General features: G+C 43.6%; 1 protein-coding gene and 1 pseudogene across 1 annotated transcript; one reads left to right on the top strand and one right to left on the bottom strand.

The window, feature by feature from the left end:
- The first annotated feature begins 5067 nt into the window (after positions 1–5067).
- LOC117698708 (E3 ubiquitin-protein ligase TRIM21) lies at positions 5068–14105 on the top strand. Its single transcript, XM_034490317.2, has 7 exons — positions 5068–5168; positions 6501–6932; positions 7286–7381; positions 8254–8484; positions 10106–10128; positions 10742–10842; positions 11142–14105. Exons 2-7 carry the CDS (start codon positions 6537–6539, stop codon positions 11684–11686), a joined length of 1392 nt encoding a protein of 463 aa, XP_034346208.1. The 5' UTR covers positions 5068–5168; positions 6501–6536; the 3' UTR covers positions 11687–14105.
- Positions 14106–14381: 276 nt separating this feature from the next.
- On the bottom strand, positions 14382–15697 carry LOC117698718 (olfactory receptor 52B4-like; annotated as a pseudogene).
- Positions 15698–20242: the final 4545 nt, after the last annotated feature.

The following is a 20242-nucleotide window of genomic DNA, read 5'->3' as shown; positions in this document are numbered from 1 at the left end:
GCTCTCTGCAAATGGGATCTTCCTTTCACTTCGTTGAGTGACTTTGGTAGCGTGGATAATACATGCTTTCTATTAAAAGCATTTCACAGTGGCATGTCAGAGGATGGAACATGTTGGCATATAACGTATATTTCATCCTAGGCAGGCAACATAGAATTCCAAGTGAACAGTCTACGGGCTGAGGAAGCAGCTGAGTAATTAAGAGCATTCCTTGTTCTTGCAGAGGACCCAGGTTCAATTCCCCAACCCACATGACCTATCATGGCCCTTTGAGAGTATGTACAGTGTACTCTGTACATACAGCAGGCAAAACACTCATACACAAAATGTAAAATAGTTAAATTAACCTAAAAAAATCTTAAGTCTGTGTTTTATATCAAACGAGTCTGAGTTTGAATCCTGGCATTGCTGTTTGCCATCTGTGAGTATCAGACATGTTTTGACACCCCTATGTCTTAAATTGTCTGAATTGTGTACATGAAATAACAAAAGTGCTTCTACCCTTGAGTGACAGTGAGGATCTCTGAGATCATCAAGAAATTATAAGATCCTAGTAAGTGTTAATGTGACCAGTTGTCACACGCCTAACAGCCTCCTCAGAGTTAGCTTAGTAGAAGAGGGAGCATCAGCTGCCCTGCTCAAACTTGTCAGAATCTGACATTTAAATGAAGGATAGTTGAGCAGCTGAACCTCAGACTGAGGCAGATCCTATGCTGTTGCTATCTTTGCCCCACAGCCGGCTGCAGAACACTTATCAGATTCTGACCTGGCCTGAAGCAGCCACTGCAGGAAGTCCTGAGGAATCATCCACACACATACAGTTTTTTCCAGATTTAACCAGGTAGTTGAAATTGAAAAACACTGTTCCCCTTCATCCTGAGTTGCTCATCTTCTCATGATGGTCCTTGGTCCAAACTACCTAGGAAAGTCAGATCTAAAGAGGGCCTCATGGAACCAAACCCTGTATGTTATAAAAAAAAAAAAAAAAAAAAAAAAAAAAAAAAAAAAAAAAAAAAAAAAACATCAGGAAAGGCCTTCCTCCAGTCACTATCATGTCTCAGGGTTCAGACTGACCCAGAGGGAAGGTGGCTGCCCTAGATGGATTTCACTCTGCCCAGTAGTAAAACTAATGATGTAGGCAGATGGTACAAGGCCCTGGTACCTACCACCCTCAGTCTTGGCGCAGCACTCCATCCATTCACTCACCACAGCTCCAGAGCCTGTGTCTCGTCTCATCTGTTTCTCTGTTAGTAAGAAGCATCTCTTGTTCCGCTCATAAAGGCCAGTACTTTATAATCTTCCTGTTAGAAGTAGAGACTTAACTGCTCTGCTGGGAACCAGATGCAAATCCAGGAGATTTATGCAGCTGACCTTGCTGAGGTCCCTGAGCTCCAGGCCAGGCAGCTCTGAGACTTGGTGGGAAGCCATCAGGCAAATGCCTCTGTACCTGCTGATTTCCTACAGGAGGATGCTCAGACACCTCATATGGAGTGGTTATTTTTCCAGAAGACCCAATCCCATGAACTACAGTGACAGATGGAGGCAAGCAGATAACTAGAGACTGAGACACACTCTGTCCTTTTGGCAAAGGGACCTTGAAGAATGACTACACATAAAAAGCATCCACACAGAATCTTGCCAGATTCTGACAAAAAGGAAACAGAGTAGCCAGAAACAAGCATCAGTGCTTTAACCTTGGGAAACTTGCAAGAAAGGAGGGAAAACGGTTCTCCACTTAACCCCAAGGTGCTGCTTAGGAAATGACAGTGTTTGGAAGTAAAGGTACATTCACGAAGCAAACTTTCTCTCAGTAATACCCTTGGAGATTGTCTGCCAAGCATGAGGTAGTGGAAAACTTCAAGGATATCTACTTCTAGATCTGTCACCAAATATGTGATTAAGAGCAGGTGACTTCCTTGATGCTTGGTCTTTATTTGAACATTATAGGTGATGATTGCTTCACAGGACCTTTAATTATTATGATTAAATTAGGATATATGGGACGGGAGTCAGTGTTCTTCCAGAGGACAGGAGTTTGGTTCTCAGCACTCACACCTGGCAGCACACTGCCTAACAACTCCAGCTCCGGGGCATCCAAATCCTCTTCTGGCTTCCATGGGCACACACGCACGCATGCACACACACAAATAAAATAAATCTTGTTTTTTCCGACACTCATTAACCTTGTTTATTTCAGAAATCTTTACTTTATATAATGACTTTCCACACTTTCTTTCAAAATACAAACTTCATGTGATTTTTTTCTTGTTTTTTATTTGAGAATTTCCCACATACATACACTGTGTTTGGATCAACTATATACCCCATTCTCTTTTCTCCAGTCCTCTCCTATTCCCTCAACGCTTTCCCAGCCAAATTTATGTGCTTACATTTTTTTTTTAAAAAACCCACTGAGGCTTTTAAAACTTAAAAAAGTAGAATATATGAGGCCTTAGGAAAGGACTTATAAACTTTACACACTCCTTTGAATTGCCCTTAAGAAGTAAGAGCTAGCTGGCTTTGGTGTCCTGTCAAGCCTCTTCTGTAACCAGTACATCCTGTTTACTTCCTCCTACTCCGTGGTTGTAGAGGACTTCTAATAGGCTTTGTGGTTTTGGACTTTATAAAACTAATTTAAAAAGAGAGAGTTGTTTCTGCAGCACTCCGGGTCTACCTCAAGCCAGCCAGTGGAGACTAAAGTTAATCTCAGTCTCCTTGGACTCTTGTTTATGTCATCTTGATCCATTACAAAGTCTTAAGATTTGGTACCTTGGTCCTGTGAAGGCTTGATGACCCAGGGTAGGGGAATGCCAGGGCAGATGAGGGAGCTCCCTCATAGTGGCAGAGTGAGGGGAGGGGATAGGGGTTTGTGGAGGGGAAACTGGAAAGGGGATAACATTTGAAATGTCAATAAATAAAATAACCAATAAAAATGAAAACAGGATTATGCCAATATTCCCTACCCTATATAAAAAGTGAAGTACTTCTTGGGAGTGGGGTCTCTTAAGCATTAGCTAAGGTCATTCTGCATGCTAATAAAAAATAAAGACTTTTTCCTGAAAAAAAAAGTTTGAGTTCCCTTCATTTCCTGTGGGAAGTGAAAGAGGAAAGTTGGAGGGTCCTGAAGGAAGTGGAAGTGCTGCCATAAATAATATATATACTGAATCATATAATATACTATATTATTATATAGTGTATTGCTCTTAGCCTGTTTTTACTGTTTTTAAGAAAGATCTGAGCAGTTTTCTAGTGAATTTTTTATATTATTTACATTAAATAAATCAAATTTTTCTAACAAAATTAGTAATATTTCAGCATATCTGCTTTCTCTCCTACATTGTATCTGCCAAGCACCACCATTTTTAAACTTGCTCCATTAAGCTCTTTCCAAAGCATTACCTGTAACCAATAACTGTTTTATATTTAAGGAATCCTAATAATGAGCTACGGAAACCATCATCTGGAATGTGAATCATCAGTTAGAATAGGTGGAAGTGGGGTATGACCTGTTGGGAGTGGAGGCATGGCACCAGCTTGGAAATCACATACATCTGTGTCTTAGTGAAATTAATAGACTGAGGTGATGGTGGTGGTGATGAGCAAGTCTGAGTCGACCAGTCTGATGCTGCCTTAGCTCAGACTTCCCATCCTCACAAACATGGTTTTTTTTTTTTATGAATTACTCAATCTGTGGCATTTTTATTATAGGAATCAACAAAGGATTTAAGTTGGACAGTGAAGGGCGGTCCCATAATTCTGATACATTGTTAAAAACCAGCAACTGGTCAACCCTCTGTCAGCCTTTCTTGTCCCTCTCCCACACCCACTGATTCTTTCCTGTTCCTAACTGGTTCTCCTTCTTCTTCCATATCTTTGGGGCTTCTCAGGTCACTAAATTAGAAATTTACCGAGGATAAATTAGAAATCTACCGGGGATGCTTTTCCTGTCCTGGACAGAGTGGACTTGCCCATCACCAGGGACAAATTGGGTTACTGATACACATTCAAGTTAGTGGAGACTATGACTAAAACACAAAGTATAAACATCTCACTTCACTAGCACACTAATAATGTGCTGGATGGTAATATCAATGACATTAATTCTTCCCAAATCAGCATTTGGGTCATTTCTCCTGGGGGTGGGGGGGAGGGCTGAAATATCAAAGTGCTATTGTGAGTGAAGGGAATTTGGATCTTCAGTAGTCTACCTCTGCCTTATTTTGGGACCTATTTCTTTGCCTGCAGGAAATAGCAACAGAGCTTCAGTGGTATGAAGCAGAGTCATTTTCTGGTATTTACAGATATCTTCGTCCTTTCAGGCGCTTGACTCCGTTTTTCATTCTGCTTTCTGGAACTATTGTGTTCCTGAAATCAAGTCCCAGTACAACAGCACAGTCTAGACAGTAGACTTTGCCTGGTGGCCTTTCACTGACAAAGATCTTTTAAACAGAACTGGAAAATTCAAAGCACGGAATGGTTCCTAAATATAATAGCAAGAAAAACTCAACTGATGATTTTAGCACAAATTATAATACAATCGGTGTCCACAAGTCTCAACTCCCTTCATTGATACAACACATACCTTGGTATCATAAAGAAGAAATTTCTTACCCCAGACAGTTTGAAAACAGGGGAGCAAAACCGGAAGACAGAGTGATGGTAAATGTATATGCTTCAAGTACACTGTATAATTAATATATGCTAATAAAAAGTGATGGGATCTTTCACTGGGATTTTAAAGAACTATCAGTCTTGGGGGAAGCTATCCATCCCTGTAGAAAGCAGATAGTGACTCCTCTCCTATCCAGACCTCTTCTCCCAGATGCTCCCAGGTGTGAAGTGAAGACCAGTGTCAAAGACAGTAGACAGATATCCTGTAGATTACATTCTGCTAAAGGGGACAAGGAAGCCTTAGAGAGACCACACCCAGGAGGGTAGGTATTGAGTTTTCCTCCTCTTGTGGCCAAGAGTCAGTTTCTGGCATCTCTGACCTCTCTCCGCCCACTCTCCGCCCTCTTTGCCTCCAACCCTTGCCACTCAACTCCCTGCTCCTCCCCTTGCTCCTCCCGCTTCCTTTCCTCTGAGAGGAAACTGAAAGTGAAATTTAGACAGCAGGCTTTCGAAAGCAAACCTGGAAGCAAGTAGCCAAAGCTAAGGACCCTGGTAAGGTGAGTGAAGCTGGGACCCCTGGCCGGCCTAGGTGGCTCTTTCCCCGCCACAGATTCAAGGAGCTTCTTCCTACCAGCGCTCCACAGGCTGAATTTGCGAGCCCACCTGCTGCTTCCTTCAGCAGAGTTCTCTAGTCCCAGTCCTGCCTAGCTGCCCATGCCGGCCTGTGGAAGCAGGCTCTGAAAGTGACTTTCCTAGTTCCCTGGAAGATGCCTTAGTTGAGATGACTGTCCTAGTAAAGGCTGAAGAAGCAGGGCGGAGCGGGGCGTGACCTAGTCCAGAGGGGAGCTCAGGGAAACCCCACCCCTTGAAAAACCGCTGCTTGAGGAGAATGCTAGCTAGCCATTTGGAAATTTCTGTAGGTTTCAGATCCACAGCGCCCCAAACCAAGTTAAGACAAGTACTAGATTGGAGTAGCTTAGATAAGAGCCCAGGGAGTGCTCCCCACAAATGTCAATAGATGAGCACACGTACATATTATGTACATAGACATTTATCTAGGGGAACGTATGGGCATGCTTACATTGATGCATTTGTGCCCAAGTATAGTTTGCATATATGAACATATTAGGGTAAATAAAAACATCAATGTATATATGTACATGCATACCTATATACACACACATGCAAGCCTAATAACTGAGAAGTGTACTCTTGGGTGATGTACTCAGGTAATGAATGACAACCATAAGTATTCTTACATCAACATGAGTGGGTCACTAATGACACACCTAGGCTGTACAGTTATCGCCTATTGCACAACCACGGTATCTGCAGCCCTTCGTATTTGACAAAACGTCACATGTGATGTGTAGCTGCCTAAACCTTGACTCCTAATACCTGACCCCTGCAGTTATTGCCAAGATGAATCAAGACTGGTATGAGCATATAGCACCTGGCTGGAATATGGAAGGTCCGTGGTAAACACGATAAATGGTCATCACTAACATGACTAGCATCTCCGTGCAGTGGAGGCACGAAATGAGAGAAAGGATGTGGGAGACGTCTGGACACAGAGAGTTAAAGCAGGGATGGGTAGGATGACAGTGGAGCTCTTAGCAGCATTATCCCTGCCAATTTTCTCTGTCTCTTCGGGAAACCCAGTTTCCCCTTCTACCTGGTTGTCTCCGTGGGTGAGCCTAGAGGAGGGGACTCCTCTTGTTCAGGTTGTTCAGGTTGATGCCCTGTCTTCTGCTTTTCCCTTCAGTGCCATTGCATGTTCCCCTTTGCATTATTTTGTGGAGTTTGGGGTTTGCCTTGCTTTTGCTTTTGTCCTGCAAACTCTCATTTTATCTCTTCCCCCCACCCCCCCACCCCCTGCATCCTTCAAGATTCCAAGGCAGGTGTCATCCTCTACAACCTCAAAAATGTCTCTGGAAAAGATGTGGGAAGATGTCACCTGTTCTGTCTGCCTGGATCCCATGGTGGAGCCTATGAGTATCGAATGTGGCCATTGCTTTTGCAAGAAATGCATTTTTAAGGTTGGGGAAAATGGGGGCGGTTCATGTCCCGAATGCAGGAAACACTTTCTGCTAAGAAACCTCAGGCCCAATCGGCATATAGCCAACATGGTGGAAAACCTTAAACAAGTAGCCCAGAATACCAAGAAGGGTACCCAAGAAATGCACTGCACAAAGCACGGAGAGATACTTCACCTGTTCTGTGAGGAAGATGGGCAGGCCCTTTGTTGGGTGTGTGCCCAGTCTGGGAAACACCGAGACCACACCACGGTTCCTATTGAAGAAGCTGCTAAGATATACCAGGTGAGGCCTTAGCACAGAGACACTAAAGAAAGTGTCTCCTGGAGAGTGCTTTGTTCCCCAGAATGGTGGCTGAGAAGTTGGGGAATGGAGGGATACTTCCTTCCTTTATTGAGAGGACCTTCTGTATGGAATACAACTTTACTTCTCAGCAGCAGAGGCTATGCCGTGGGAAATGCGACATGCGTTGTGCTTTCTCGTGGCTTCCTGGTGCATTGGAAATTCAATGGCCCAGATCCAGTTACCCCTCTGGTGTAGCTCTGTTTTTGTAAGACATACTAGGTTTCTTCCAAAGTCTTTCCATCTGCCTTCTCCACGTCTCTAGCTGGGAACTAACCTGCTATCTTTTTCTACAGGAGAAGATCCACGTGGCTTTAGAAAAACTGAGAAAAGGGAAAGAGTTGGCCGAGAAGATGGAAATGGATCTTGCAATGCAAAGAGCAGACTGGAAGGCAAGAGCTGTAGGCTGGGCTGTGTCCCAGGTCTTGACCTCAAGCAAGCCTTAACCGTGACTGTGCCTATCCAAGGGGTGGTAGAGTTATATAAGTCACTCTCCAAGAACCATCTGCATTCTGTCTTCATATAAAGAGGCACTGAAAGAAAGGAAGGAAGAAAGGAGAAGGAAAGAAGAATAGAAGGGAGAGAGGGATGGAGGAAGAAGGAAAAATGGAAGAGAAGGAGGGAGGGAGAGAGAGGGGGAAAGAAGGAAGCTTAAAATCAGATGAGATTTCCCCCAGTCTGGCACAAAGATCAAGGATTACTGGAGAAAGTTTACATCATTCCTCTGACCCTCTCTCGGGATAACAGAGTCAACACTAGTCTCACTGGTCTGCAGTAGGAAGCCCACCTGACCTAGTGGCCGCTTGGCAGTGAGCAAGTTATTAGTCCGAAGCCTGATAGAGATTGAGAATTTGCTGGTAGAAAATGAAATACATCTAAAACTGCCAAGGAGTGCAGGAGGCTCACAGCCAATCACAGAGCTCAAATGAGTAGCAAAGACTTGACCCCACCCCCACCCATGAAGGCAAAGACTATTGGCCTGGGGCCACTGTTTTCCACCCAGGGCTTAAAAAGAGAGCTTCATTGAGTATGGGAATAGGTTTTCCACACTACAACTTGCTGAGATAGAAAGGCAAAGGGCCTCACATGGGCGTTAGTGGCTTTTGGAAGAAAGGTTGAGAAAGTATCTGATGCCGGGATCTTGTGGGAGTGAGGGTGTGAGTGTGGGTGGGGTGGGGTGGGTGTTGAGGGAACAGACACATCTTCACCACCAAAGCTAAGGAAATTTTTATTGAAAAACTCTTATTTTCCTTTGCCACTACAGAGGAACATTGACACACAGAAGTCGAGGATTCATGCAGAGTTTGTACATCAGAATAGCTTGCTGGCTCAGGAGGAACAGAGGCAGCTGCAGAGGCTGGAGAAGGATGGAAGGGAGCACCTGAGACTCCTGGGTGAGAAGGAGGCAGAGTTGGCTGAGAAGAACCAGGCCCTGCAGGAGCTGATCTCAGAGCTGGAGAGGAGGAGCCGGGGTTCAGAGCTGGAGCTACTTCAGGTGCGACCCCCTGCACAGGCTCAAGGAGTCACTTGGAAAAAGCCAGCACTATCTGGAACCATTCTTAAAACAAGTGCTGCCTTAATTTTTAGGGTATTTTTAAATAAGCTGAAATGTGGACCCTCGAGTGGCTTCCATTCCAGAACTACAGGGTACAGACACAAGAGAAAGTACTCCATATTCCTAGGAGATGCCCACCACAGCAGGTGCCACGTGTAGGAAACATGTCACCAAGATACATAGTACCATATATCTTAAATGGTGTTTTTAAAAAGAATTAAAAGAGGAAATCCAGTGCTTAGACAAGTAGCCACAAGAATGTTTTTTTTTTTAAAAAAAAGTACAGCATATAAAAACTGACCTACGTCATTTCTCTCCAAAATGATAGGTCATGGGAATAAACTTTTTCTTTTCCATGCTCAGTTTCTCGATTTATGAAGCCACAGAGGGAGTGGGATCCAGAAGGGTGGCCCTAACACCAGTCATAGCTGTTGTATATTCATACTTTATGTGTTTCTGTGAACTGCCTACATGATTTTTAACATGTTCTGCTTCTACTGAAAGTCTCACTCTTTTTCCAAAGTAAATAATTCTTTCCGAAGCATAGGAGCTAAATATCATGTGTTGGTACTACTATTCTCGTTTCTAATTTTTCCCATATGATGATAGCTCAGGTTCCTAAACACCACACCAGTGGCTTGCCAGGGCTCAGGTTAGTGCTGCCGTTATCCCATTCCACTGAAGAGAAAACATTAATGGACTTAGTGGGAGAGTCCCATTAACTTACATCAGTTTATCTAAGTAGTAAGGCGGAAATTAAGATGACAGCTTGTGTTTTAAAGTCAGTGCATACTCTAAAGCGATCTTGCATCCTGCCTTGGTATGTTAGCCTGGTCTTGGAACACTGTAGATCACATGATCTCTAGGTGTCTTTTCTCATACCTCTGTCACTGTCCCTCAGTCAGGTACATACAGACATTTCTTCCTGGTTTGTACAGAAAGTTGTTGGTTTGGCTTGGCAGGCTTTCTCTTGCCTATCACTGAACTGGGCTCCCTGATGCCTTTTTACCGAGCCTAGAGGCTGTCAGTTCAAACATTATGGCTGTCACTCCCTGGGAATAAATATTCTCACTTGAGCTCGCTCTAAATAGTGGAGAGGATTAGCCACTACACTGGACAACTAACCCTTCCTCCACAAACAGCTCAAGCCCATAAATAGCAAGGAGCCTCCCTGGACACCCACCTCAGCCATTCTTTGCCTGAAACTACCTCTGGGCTTCAGTCGGGTTGTGTTGTTTATTTTCCTCTCTACTGGCTCCTTAGCCAGGCCCTCTCCTCCAGGAACCTAGCCCTTGTAATTTGCTATCTCTATCAGTCTTTAAATCCCTGGTTATATCCTGGCTAAAGGTTATAGCCATGTTGGCTTCCTAGATATTCTGTGAGCCATCACATGTCATTTCTGCTAAGGGCTTGTCAGAGTAGTCTTTGGGGCCTTGGCTCAAGGGGATGGTGCAGAACAGAGCCCAGGAAAAATACGGATAATGTCACATGGCCCCAGGAGTGGCATCTCAGTGGTCAGTCAGAAACTCCAGAATTGACTGTCTGTCTCTTTTCTCCTCAGGAGGTGAGGATCATCCTGGAAAGGTAAGGAGAGGTTTCCTCAGTTAGAAAAGGGAACAGGAAGCATGTATGCATAGAAATGGCTATTGACTTAGACCCACATGCACTGGGGATTTTCTCCTGCATTCCTATTCTCAAAACCTTGTCCTCTCTAAAACATTCTCTACCCTCCAGTGACTAACGGACATCTCATTGATGAATTGCCCAATATAGTTAACAAATGTCATCTTCATACGTTAAAAGTATGAAAGTAACAGGTCCTCTGAGTCTGCTAGGACTCTCATATAGAAAGACATTTATAAGTAATGAGTGAAACCCACAGCATGGCCAAGACTCCTCCAATTTCTTCACAGAAGTGCCTTGGCCAGTTAGATGGCTCCCTGTAAAATTACATAGAATCCACATGACCATGACCTCAGGCTCTGGAAAGAGATGGAGATTTATTTGAGATTCCTAGAACTTAGAACTCCAGATCGAAACTGTTTTTTTTTTTTTTTCTTTTCACATGGACACTGAATGCATGAGTATCTGTACATTTGTATTGAATTTAATTATTAGAGTCGTCCATGAAGGAGATCATTAGGGCCTGAGGTAGAAGATAGGAATAGGAAGTAAGATTCCCAAACTCTTTCCCTAGGAGTGTATCCTGGAAGCTGGACACATTAGATGTTGACTCCCCAGACCTGACAAGTGCATGCCATGTGCCAGGGCGGAAGAAAATGCTGAGGACGTGTTGGGGTGAGATGACTTCTGGGAATTGTGGGCTGGACATAAAGGGATAATGAAATTGTGGAGTAGGTGGTCATGGGGAGCCCGGGTAGTGATGTGTGGCAGAGGTGCAAGTGGTACAGGTGGAGCAGAGAACAGAGATGAGGTTTCTTCACACATCAGAGGAAGGGCCAGAGTTACTGTGAGTCATTACCTCACATGATGAGTTCGGGGTCACCACTCACCTTTGCGTTTACATGGATCCCCTCAGTACAGACAAAGTTGCTGGCCCCATCCATCCAGTCTTACCTATGATCTTCTTTCTGCAGTTCATATCACTCTGGATCGCAACACCGCCAACTCGTGGCTCATCATCTCAAAGGATCAGAGACAAGTTAGGATGGGAGACGCCCATCAGAATGTGTCTGAAAATGATGAGAGGTTTAATAATTACCCCATGGTGCTAGGTGCCCAAAGATTCTCCTCTGGGAAGATGTACTGGGAGGTAGATGTGACCCGGAAGGAGGCCTGGGATCTGGGGGTTTGCAGAGAGTCTGTACAGAGGAAAGGGCAATTTTCACTCAGTCCTGAGAATGGCTTCTGGACCATTTGGCTATGGCAAAAAGACAACTATGAGGCTGGTACCAATCCTCAAACCCCCCTACACATTCAGGTACCTCCGTGCCAAATTGGGATTTTTGTGGACTATGAGGCTGGCATTGTCTCCTTCTACAATTTAACTGACCATGGCTCCCTCATCTACACCTTCTCAGAGTGTGATTTTGCTGGACCTCTGCGACCCTTCTTCAGTGTCGGTTTTAATGATGATGGAGGGAATGCAGGTCCTCTAAAGCTCTGTCCACTAAAGATATGATGGTCGGGAGCCAGTGCCTACTGACAGCACTTCCTGGACACTTACCTCCTCCTTGTCCTGATCAAGATCCAGTGGCTTAACTACTGAGGACCATTTCTGCATACTGTTATTCACTTCCTGTTGGTGTTCTTCAGCCATGAACTTTGTCATTGTGACTCATCTAGTTGGAACTGCCCTAAACCCTCGTCTCTTTAAAAGAGTCGGGGTCCCAGAATGAAGGAGTCAGCTGGACATAACTAAAAGTCAATGTCAGCTGACCTTCAACATCAATATACATGACAGATTCCTCAATGGTTCCTCAAAGAAACAGACTCCTTACAGTGGTCCCAAACTCATCTAGCTCAGAGAAAAGCACATTTCTGCCTACTTTCTGTGACTTCCTTTGTTTTCTCTATCCTTGGTTGTTACCTTTGGCCAGATACCTATCTATTATCTATACCTATCATCTGTAGCTCACAAGATTTCCTAAAAATTGTGCTCGGTCTGTCCTACTCAATTCTTGTTAGTAAAGTTTAAAATATTTGTCATTAACGTACATCTTTTGGGTTGGTTTGGGTTTTTGTTTGTTTCTTTGTTACAGGGGGGCTTTGGGGATTTTATTGTTTGTTTGTTTGTTTTCCCACCTTGGAATGCTCTATGCACTTCTTCTGTAGACTCAGGTCAAGAATATCTTCAGGATAAAATAGTGAAAGTGGTTCAGACAAGAGCAGAATGTAACACTGACAGTATTCTCAGTATCCCCAGTGATAGCCAAAGTCTAGGCACCATGTTGGTCTGGTCAGTGAGTCCCTGCTCTTGACTCTCACAAGAACAGCTGCACTCGACACTGCCTGCTGTCAGTTTGCTGATATGCTGTTCCCTTGTTCCATTGCCTTGAAGAAAGTGAAATTAGTAGCTGAACTAGTACACAAATATTTTGAGGGCTTCAAAAAATACCGTCAGCGGAGTTAGGGAAAAGTTTGGATAAATGGACAATAATGAAAATCCAGGATGGTTTCCATGAGGACAACGACATAGAGCTAAAGATACATTAGCAATGTCAATTAATGGCTCAGCTAGTAGGCTGAACAAGGATCAAGTATGTCCAGTAAGAAACCCAAGCTTTAACTTTTAAATTGATCTTTCTTCTTTGTATTGTCTTGGAGTTGACGCTGTAAATAATAGCTTGTACCTTTTGATTTTCACACTGGTGGAAGGAAACTATCATAATGATACAACTTGCAGTTCCTCACATTCTGAACACCACGCTGTACCAGATTATCTCACTACCTGGAGATGTATGTTACATAGATAATAAATCCCTTGTTCTCCACTGAAAGGAACTACGAGGTTTCGTACTATCTCAGCTTTCACCCCCATAGTCAATAACAAGTGGTCTGGATACAAATCTCTTTGTCACATAAAAATTACCTTGAGAAAGATCTCCAAGTATTGATTCCAATTCTGATTAATATTGTCTTTTAAGGTCAAATAAAGCCTATGGATTTTCCTGAGCAGCTTTCATTCTACCACCACCTTCCAAATTAACAGAATATTAAAGAAACATTATCATCTGTGCTGTCTCAGGCGGGACAGACACTCAGCATGGAGAAAGATGGGCACAAGGTCCCTCCCCTGGCTAAGGAGTTTTTGACAAGTTGCTGGGAGAAGGAGAATTAGCTGTCTTTCAGGGTGTGGACTCTGGTGGGCAGTCACCCCAATGAAAGCCACATCTCCAGGAGTGTACAGGCAGCATAAACATTGCTTGGTGGGTTACTTAAAGAGGAAGAGGAGGAAGAGGGGCATACAAACTAGGATAGGGAATGGCATGAATTTGGGACCTGTGAGGAAGGGGGGTAAACATGATCAAAATACATTGAAATTCGTAATTTTAAAATGAGTTTAGAAAGGAAACGTATCAAAATTTCAAAGAGGCTAAGAAAAAAGATTTTTAAAATACAACTATAATTTGTGTGCATTATATGTAACAAAGTTCCTGTTTATAGGTCAGTCATGCTGTAGCTAATGATAAACATGCAATCAGGGCACAATCAAGAGATACGAAGATTATGGCAGGCCTCCGTATTTGACTCAAACTAAACTGATGTTTTGACAATAAACATTTATTAACCTGTAATTTCACAGTTGTTAATTCAGTCCTTGATCAGATCTACAAAGACTTCTCCTATCAAAGCCAATGACTAAGTAAATAAGAGGAATGTATCCATCACTTTACAAAAAGAATAATAACAGTAAGCCTGATGGGTTTTTCTGTATAAGATATTGATAGAGTCTGCTTCCCAACTGAGGTGCATGGGTGCGCCCTCATCCCACTCTGTTCACATAGAATGGCTTTCTGTTGCATCAAATTGCATATTATGTAAAACTTCTAACTCAAATGTGCTCTTCATTAAATATGTGTACACCATTACATTCAAAATCAGTGTGGACATTTTCGTTGTGGTGCATTAGTAAAATTCATTGTAAGTAAAACTTCCTTGTTTTTTAGTTAGCTTGGTGTGGAAATCCCTCTTTTAAAGGTGTCTTAAGAATATTCTAAGTAGCTGGGCGGTGGTGGCACACGCCTTTAATCCCAGCACTTGGGAGGCAGAGGCAGGCAGATTTCTGAGTTCGAGGCCAGCCTGGTCTACAGAGTGAGTTCCAGGACAGCCAGGACTACACAAAGAAACCCTGTCTCGAAAAACCAAAAAAAAAAAAAAAAAAAAAAAAAAAAAAAAATTAAGTAGAGTTTCTGTGGAAATAAGTAAGTTGCCCAAGGTTCAACACATCACCATCATCACCATCACCATCATCAACACCATCATCACCATAATCATTACCAAAATCATCATTGTTGCCACCACTATCATAATCAACAAAGTCAGAATTCAATCCTGATCCAAACGTCCATGCTTCCTAAACACAATACTTCTCTGGTCACATGGCAAAGTGACTTTGAAAGGCAAGGCAAGTCACTTTGTACACTGTCCATGGAAGTCTTGATTCATTCTTTGGTCTATGCAAAGTAGGTACAACAATGGAAAGCTCTGTGTGGTGCATTTGCCACCTAGTTAACCGAACTCAGCATAGTTTCCACTGTGAAGACAAAGTGCTTAGTACACGCTCACGAATCTGTCTGGTTTTGATCCCATAGATGATGGGATTCAGCATGGGAGGGGCCAGCATGCAGACATTGGCCAGTAGGATGTGGGTGTGGAGAGGAACGTGTTGCCCAAACCTCTGCGTGATTATGGTAAAAATGCCAGGCAGGTAAAACATGGAAATAACCCCAAGGTGGGATCCACATGTGCCCAGGGCCTTTTGTCGGGCTGCTCTGGAAGGGAGGCGGAAGACTGCGTGAAGAATGAGACCATAGGAGACCAAGATGAGCAGAGCATCAAGCACTACGGTAGAGAGGAGAACAGACAAGCCATACCAAACATTGACGCGAATATCAGCACAGGCAAACCTCGCAACAGCCATGTGTTCACAGTAGGTGTGCGGCAGCACATTGCTATGGCAGAAAGGCAGGCGTTTCACCAGGAACACATCTGGGAGGATCACACAGAAACTTCTCAGGACCACAGCCAAGCCGATCCTAACAATTACCACATGACCGAACACTGTGCTGTAGTGTAGTGGGTTACAGATGGCCACATAGCGGTCAAATGCCATGGCCAGCAAAATCCCCGACTCAGCAATGAAGGTAGCATGGATGAAGAAGATTTGAGTGACACAGCCATCGAGGAAAATCGCGCCGGCATGAAACCAAAATATGGCCAGAGCCTTGGGCACAGTGGTAGAAGACAGGATGAGGTCAGCCGCAGCCAGCATGCAGAGGAAGAGGTACATGGGCTCATGGAGACTGCGTTCAGCGATGATTACAAGGATGAGAATGATGTTTCCAAAGAGTGCCACCAGGTAGGAAATGAGGAAGGGGAGAGAGATCCACGAGTGCTGCTCTTACAGGCCGGGGATACCCAACAGAATGAAGACAGAATGGCTGGTTCCCGTGTAGTTAAAAGTCGCCATGCCCAGGCCAGGTCATTTGTACATTGGCCTGTAGGATATGACAAGTCAATTCCCCTCTTCCAAAAAAGCTGAATGGGGTTGAGGAGGAGAGACGGGACATTTTTCATTGGATAGAACAGCAAAAAGCATTCTGGTCAGCAGTAATGGCAACCCCATCACAAGTCTCTTGGTGAGGAGATGCAGACAAATCTTTGGCATTCTATCTACTATATAAACAACAATAAGTTGCTGCCTTGCCCTAAGTTTCTCTAATAATTTGAATCTGAGGGAAAGATGGGGTAAATTGTCGTTAAGACAGACCATCCCACACTAGAAGGCCACAGCTCTGAGGTGTGGATTTTTCTAAATAGTTACAAGCTGTGAAAAGCAAATTGGAATATTTCTTCTTGAAAGAAAAGTCATAATGGAGTTGCCTATCAGTTTAACTGGCACACTGGGCACCAGCTTTACTCAAGGGATAGGTTATTTGAGGAACAGACAAAAGCCAAGCACAGTATCTATTTACATAAAGTAAGCAGTGTAAAAGAAAAGGCCCAACCTGTGCAGCTTCGGGAGGAGTCCAGAAAATGCTTTGTAGAAGAGCTTCGTGACCTTAATCTTGAGGACTAAGTAAGGGCTTGCCAAAGAAAAGAAGCATGATAACAGAGGGACACGAGCCACATTGAAGACATCTCAAAGAACTCAGGGCTTAGAGGAAATAGGAGCAAAGTCACTGAACGGCTGGCATTCGGCTCCCAGACTTTAGAATGTATACTGACGTAGAAGAAGCCCCTGAAGACTAATTACTGGGGGAGGGAGGAAGCTGCATGAAGAGGAACACTGAAAGAGCTTTTGAAAATGGAACTGAGAGTTCAGAGAAGACATTAAGGGAGCAGGCTTGTGCATCCCCCATGCTATTGCCTGAGACCTCCACTTTGACTTTGGACATCTCTAAAGGCCGGGTAGCTGCACGGCGCTGCATACATGAGTGAGTTATCAGACTTGTTTCCTAGACACTGACATCCAGGTTACACATCTCTATTTCCACCACCGCCAGCCTCTCTTCTTGCAAATGCAGCCCCCTCTCTTTTTATTGCACCATGATGTTAGAAATCAATGCCAGGGTACTGTGCACACAAGGCAAGTACGCTACTACTGAGCTACATCCTGACAACATGTAACTTGTCCTTGTTTCTTGAGAGCTACATGTGGTGGTGGTGGTGGTGGTGGTGGTGGTGGTGGTGGTGGTGGTGGTGGTGGTGGTGGTGGAACATACTTTCTAAGCAGGTACTTTACCATTGAGCTAAATGCCTAGTTTCTCAATATTTCAGCAGTTATTGAAATTCCTGCAGAGGAATTTTATCATTTTGTAGTCACTCAACACTGCCCATCTAAGCTCTCTGCCTCTTGCCTTCTTTGAGACTCAAGAATTCTACCACTGAAGCATCAGTTCCTACCCTACCCACCACTGCCCTCCTTGGCACACTGACTTGAACCTTTGTTTCTCCCTATGATCTCTTGCTGTTTCTAAGTCTGAACTGACAGACTGGCTAAGGAATGGTGGGTACAGGTGCATTTTAAGTAGCTCTCTCTTGCAGTGCTGTATCAGATGCACAGAAAAGAGAGGGTGGAGTGAACAAGGATCAGTTATGGCTGGCTGTGCTCAGGGCTTTGTCTCAATCACCACAGCTAAGGTGACGGTGGTAGCATTCCCAATTCAAGCGTCTCCAGGTTGTCCAAATGGTAGGCTGTAATCTAGATCCCCAAAACAGACTTGAATCCATTCCTGTCTGTCCTACTCCACCCTGCCTCAATTTATCAATTACAAGATTCAGACTCCTTCTTCAAGGAGGAAGCTAGCCTTAGAGCCCTCACCTCTACCCTCCTTTGGTACTGACAAGTTGATTCATATACAGCCATCTGCTCCCTCCTCTTCCTCTGCAAGGCTGAACCTTCCATATGTAGACTGGACACCGACCCTTTCATTACCCCTCCACAGTAATCCATCACTAGTGATTTCATCTTCTCCCTCTCTGGTGACGGGTCCAACTGTTTCAATGTCTCATCTCCTTCCCATTTCACAAAAGAAAGGTTTGTCCTCTGCTGCCTTCCTCCCTCCTCAGAGTCACACACTGCCATCTCCCTGTAACCCGAAAACTGCCCTGCATCTCATTCTACAGCATCATCTACTGTGTCATGATTGCCAAACCCACTGTCACCTTTCATTTATGTTTATCTGTAATTCCAATTATTCACATTTCTTAATTTTATAAGAATAATCATTGAATGACTAAATATTAAACATATTCTTATTTCTAAATCCTCACAACAAATACATGAAATTGAAGCTATCACAAATTTGTACAAGAAACTAACAGTTAAATAAATATTTTTTCAAACAATCTATTAGTAGCCTAATGTTCAAGTTTAGGGAATTTCAAGCTTCCTTTAATTTTAAAAACCTTCATTGAGCCATCAAGATGACTTAGCATATAAAAGATGTCAGACTTGATGACATGGCTTCGGTTTCTAGAATCCACATAGTAGAAAGAACTGACTCGCACAAGTTGTCCTATAACCTCTACATGTCATGGCATATACATAACTACACACACATGCACACCAAATAAATAAGCAGCATGCAATACAAATATTTCAAAAGACTTCATTTCCTCATGATGATCACCCAAACCACCCTTCAAGGCTGTCATCCCACCCCCACCAATTCTAGTTATACTACAACTTCAGAGATGTGTCTGACAGGGATAGAGGGGAAGTAATGTGAGCATTGGGTTCAGACTGTCTATACTGTGTTCAGTTCCTTCCCTGCCAGCTGCACACACACGTGCACATGTACACATGTACACACACACACACACATTTTCACCACATTCATTCCTATAGTTACCATCATATATGTTCCCTCACAAACATTCTGATCAAGCAGTGACACTGACACACATTTTCACAGTTCACACCAGTAGCCCTTCACTATGACACTACACAAGCACAGTCAGGCTTCTCCAAACTTACACAGGTCACCATTAACTGTGTAAAGCTCACTCTTACACACATCATAAGTTACCTGTGTGATGACTTACATGAGTCATGTCAGTCCATCCTCACCCAGCATTCTGGCTTTCCTCTAAACAGAGAGTATCCTCTGGAAACTGAGGGTTGAAGCTACTCCCTTACCCCTGCCTCCAGCCTCCCTGTCCTCTTACATTTACCTGAAAAGAGAGCTCTCAAAACGGGCACCATAGCTGCTTCTCTGGTTCCATTTTGAACTACATAAGCTTGAGTCAGACACTAAAAATGTAAGTGCTTAGAGGATTGACAGTTTAAAGCCGGTTTGGGTGACAGGAACAGAGCTTGTCTGAAAAACACAAAAACAAAATCAAAACTGTAAATGCTGGCTGGGAAGTTATTCCAGGGGTCAACAAACTGCAGGCTTGGGCCAAGTCTTGCCTGTCTTCTGCTCTTAAAAAGTAAAGTTATATAGAACATAGCCATTTGATCCATTTACATGTTACCTACCTTGTTTTTAAACCATTCTCTTCGTTTATTAAAAAGACCATGAGTGAGAAATGTAATGTGTAGTCACAAACTACATCAAAATCATAAGACCAAAGGCACCCTCTTTCTCCTAGCCCTGCATAAAAACACAACACATAACTCTAAACCCATACTCAGGCAAGAAACTCTAATTGACTCAGTGGGTCACACACAAAATGAAGGCATGACAGTAAAAAGGAGGCCTGCAAAGAAGGGCACCATTGGGAGAAAGCAGGGAGACGAGAGGAAATGGCAGACATGGCTAACATTCATTATTTAACTGTGTGAGACTGCCAGGAAACAATTTTAAAAGTTTTTAAAATGTAGTTAATCTCACTTGTTTATGGAAGCTTTTTGTAGTGTAGAATTTACTAATTCATATGGGAAAACTAAAAGTTCTGGGCCATCACAGGACAAATCTCCAAGCCCACTACAAGGAATAATAACATACTACAAGGAAAACCTTGTGTATGTTATTATTTATCCGGACTTTAGAATGGAGCTCTCCAGAGTCACAAAAATGAGTTCAGAAGTCAAGAAACAGTTGCCTCATCTCTCGATCCACTATTGTTTTCACTAAGCCTCAAAACTTGTGCAAGGACAGCTGGACTGACCTCTGGCTGTTCTCAGACAGATAATTCCAAACGCAAACTCTGCCGGATGACCAAACGACTAAGGCGGCCATCACTTTACCTTCACACCTTCCTCATCTTCACACTCACACTCTCATAGCTCATGCTGTGGGCAGAGGACACAGAAGCACCAAGCTCTGGTGATTAATACCAACATGCATCTCTCCTCATCACAACTGTCAGGCTCTGCCTGCAGTCACACTCCATCTTCATCCCAGAGTGTCCACACAGCAGACGACTCTACCATGGCCAGTATACTACTGTGTGGGAGGACCTGAAGAACAAAGTCTTCTTTCTCTGAGCATCTCCAGGGACCATGAGCTAACCCATGTGACTTTCCCCTCCCCTAGGATCTCCTCTTCAGCAGAAATATAACTAG

This window comes from Arvicanthis niloticus, chromosome 1, assembly GCF_011762505.2.
Source record: "Arvicanthis niloticus isolate mArvNil1 chromosome 1, mArvNil1.pat.X, whole genome shotgun sequence".
Lineage (NCBI taxonomy): Eukaryota > Metazoa > Chordata > Mammalia > Rodentia > Muridae > Arvicanthis > Arvicanthis niloticus.
Note: the sequence above shows the minus strand (reverse complement) of the source record. Positions and strands in the feature narration are given on the sequence as shown.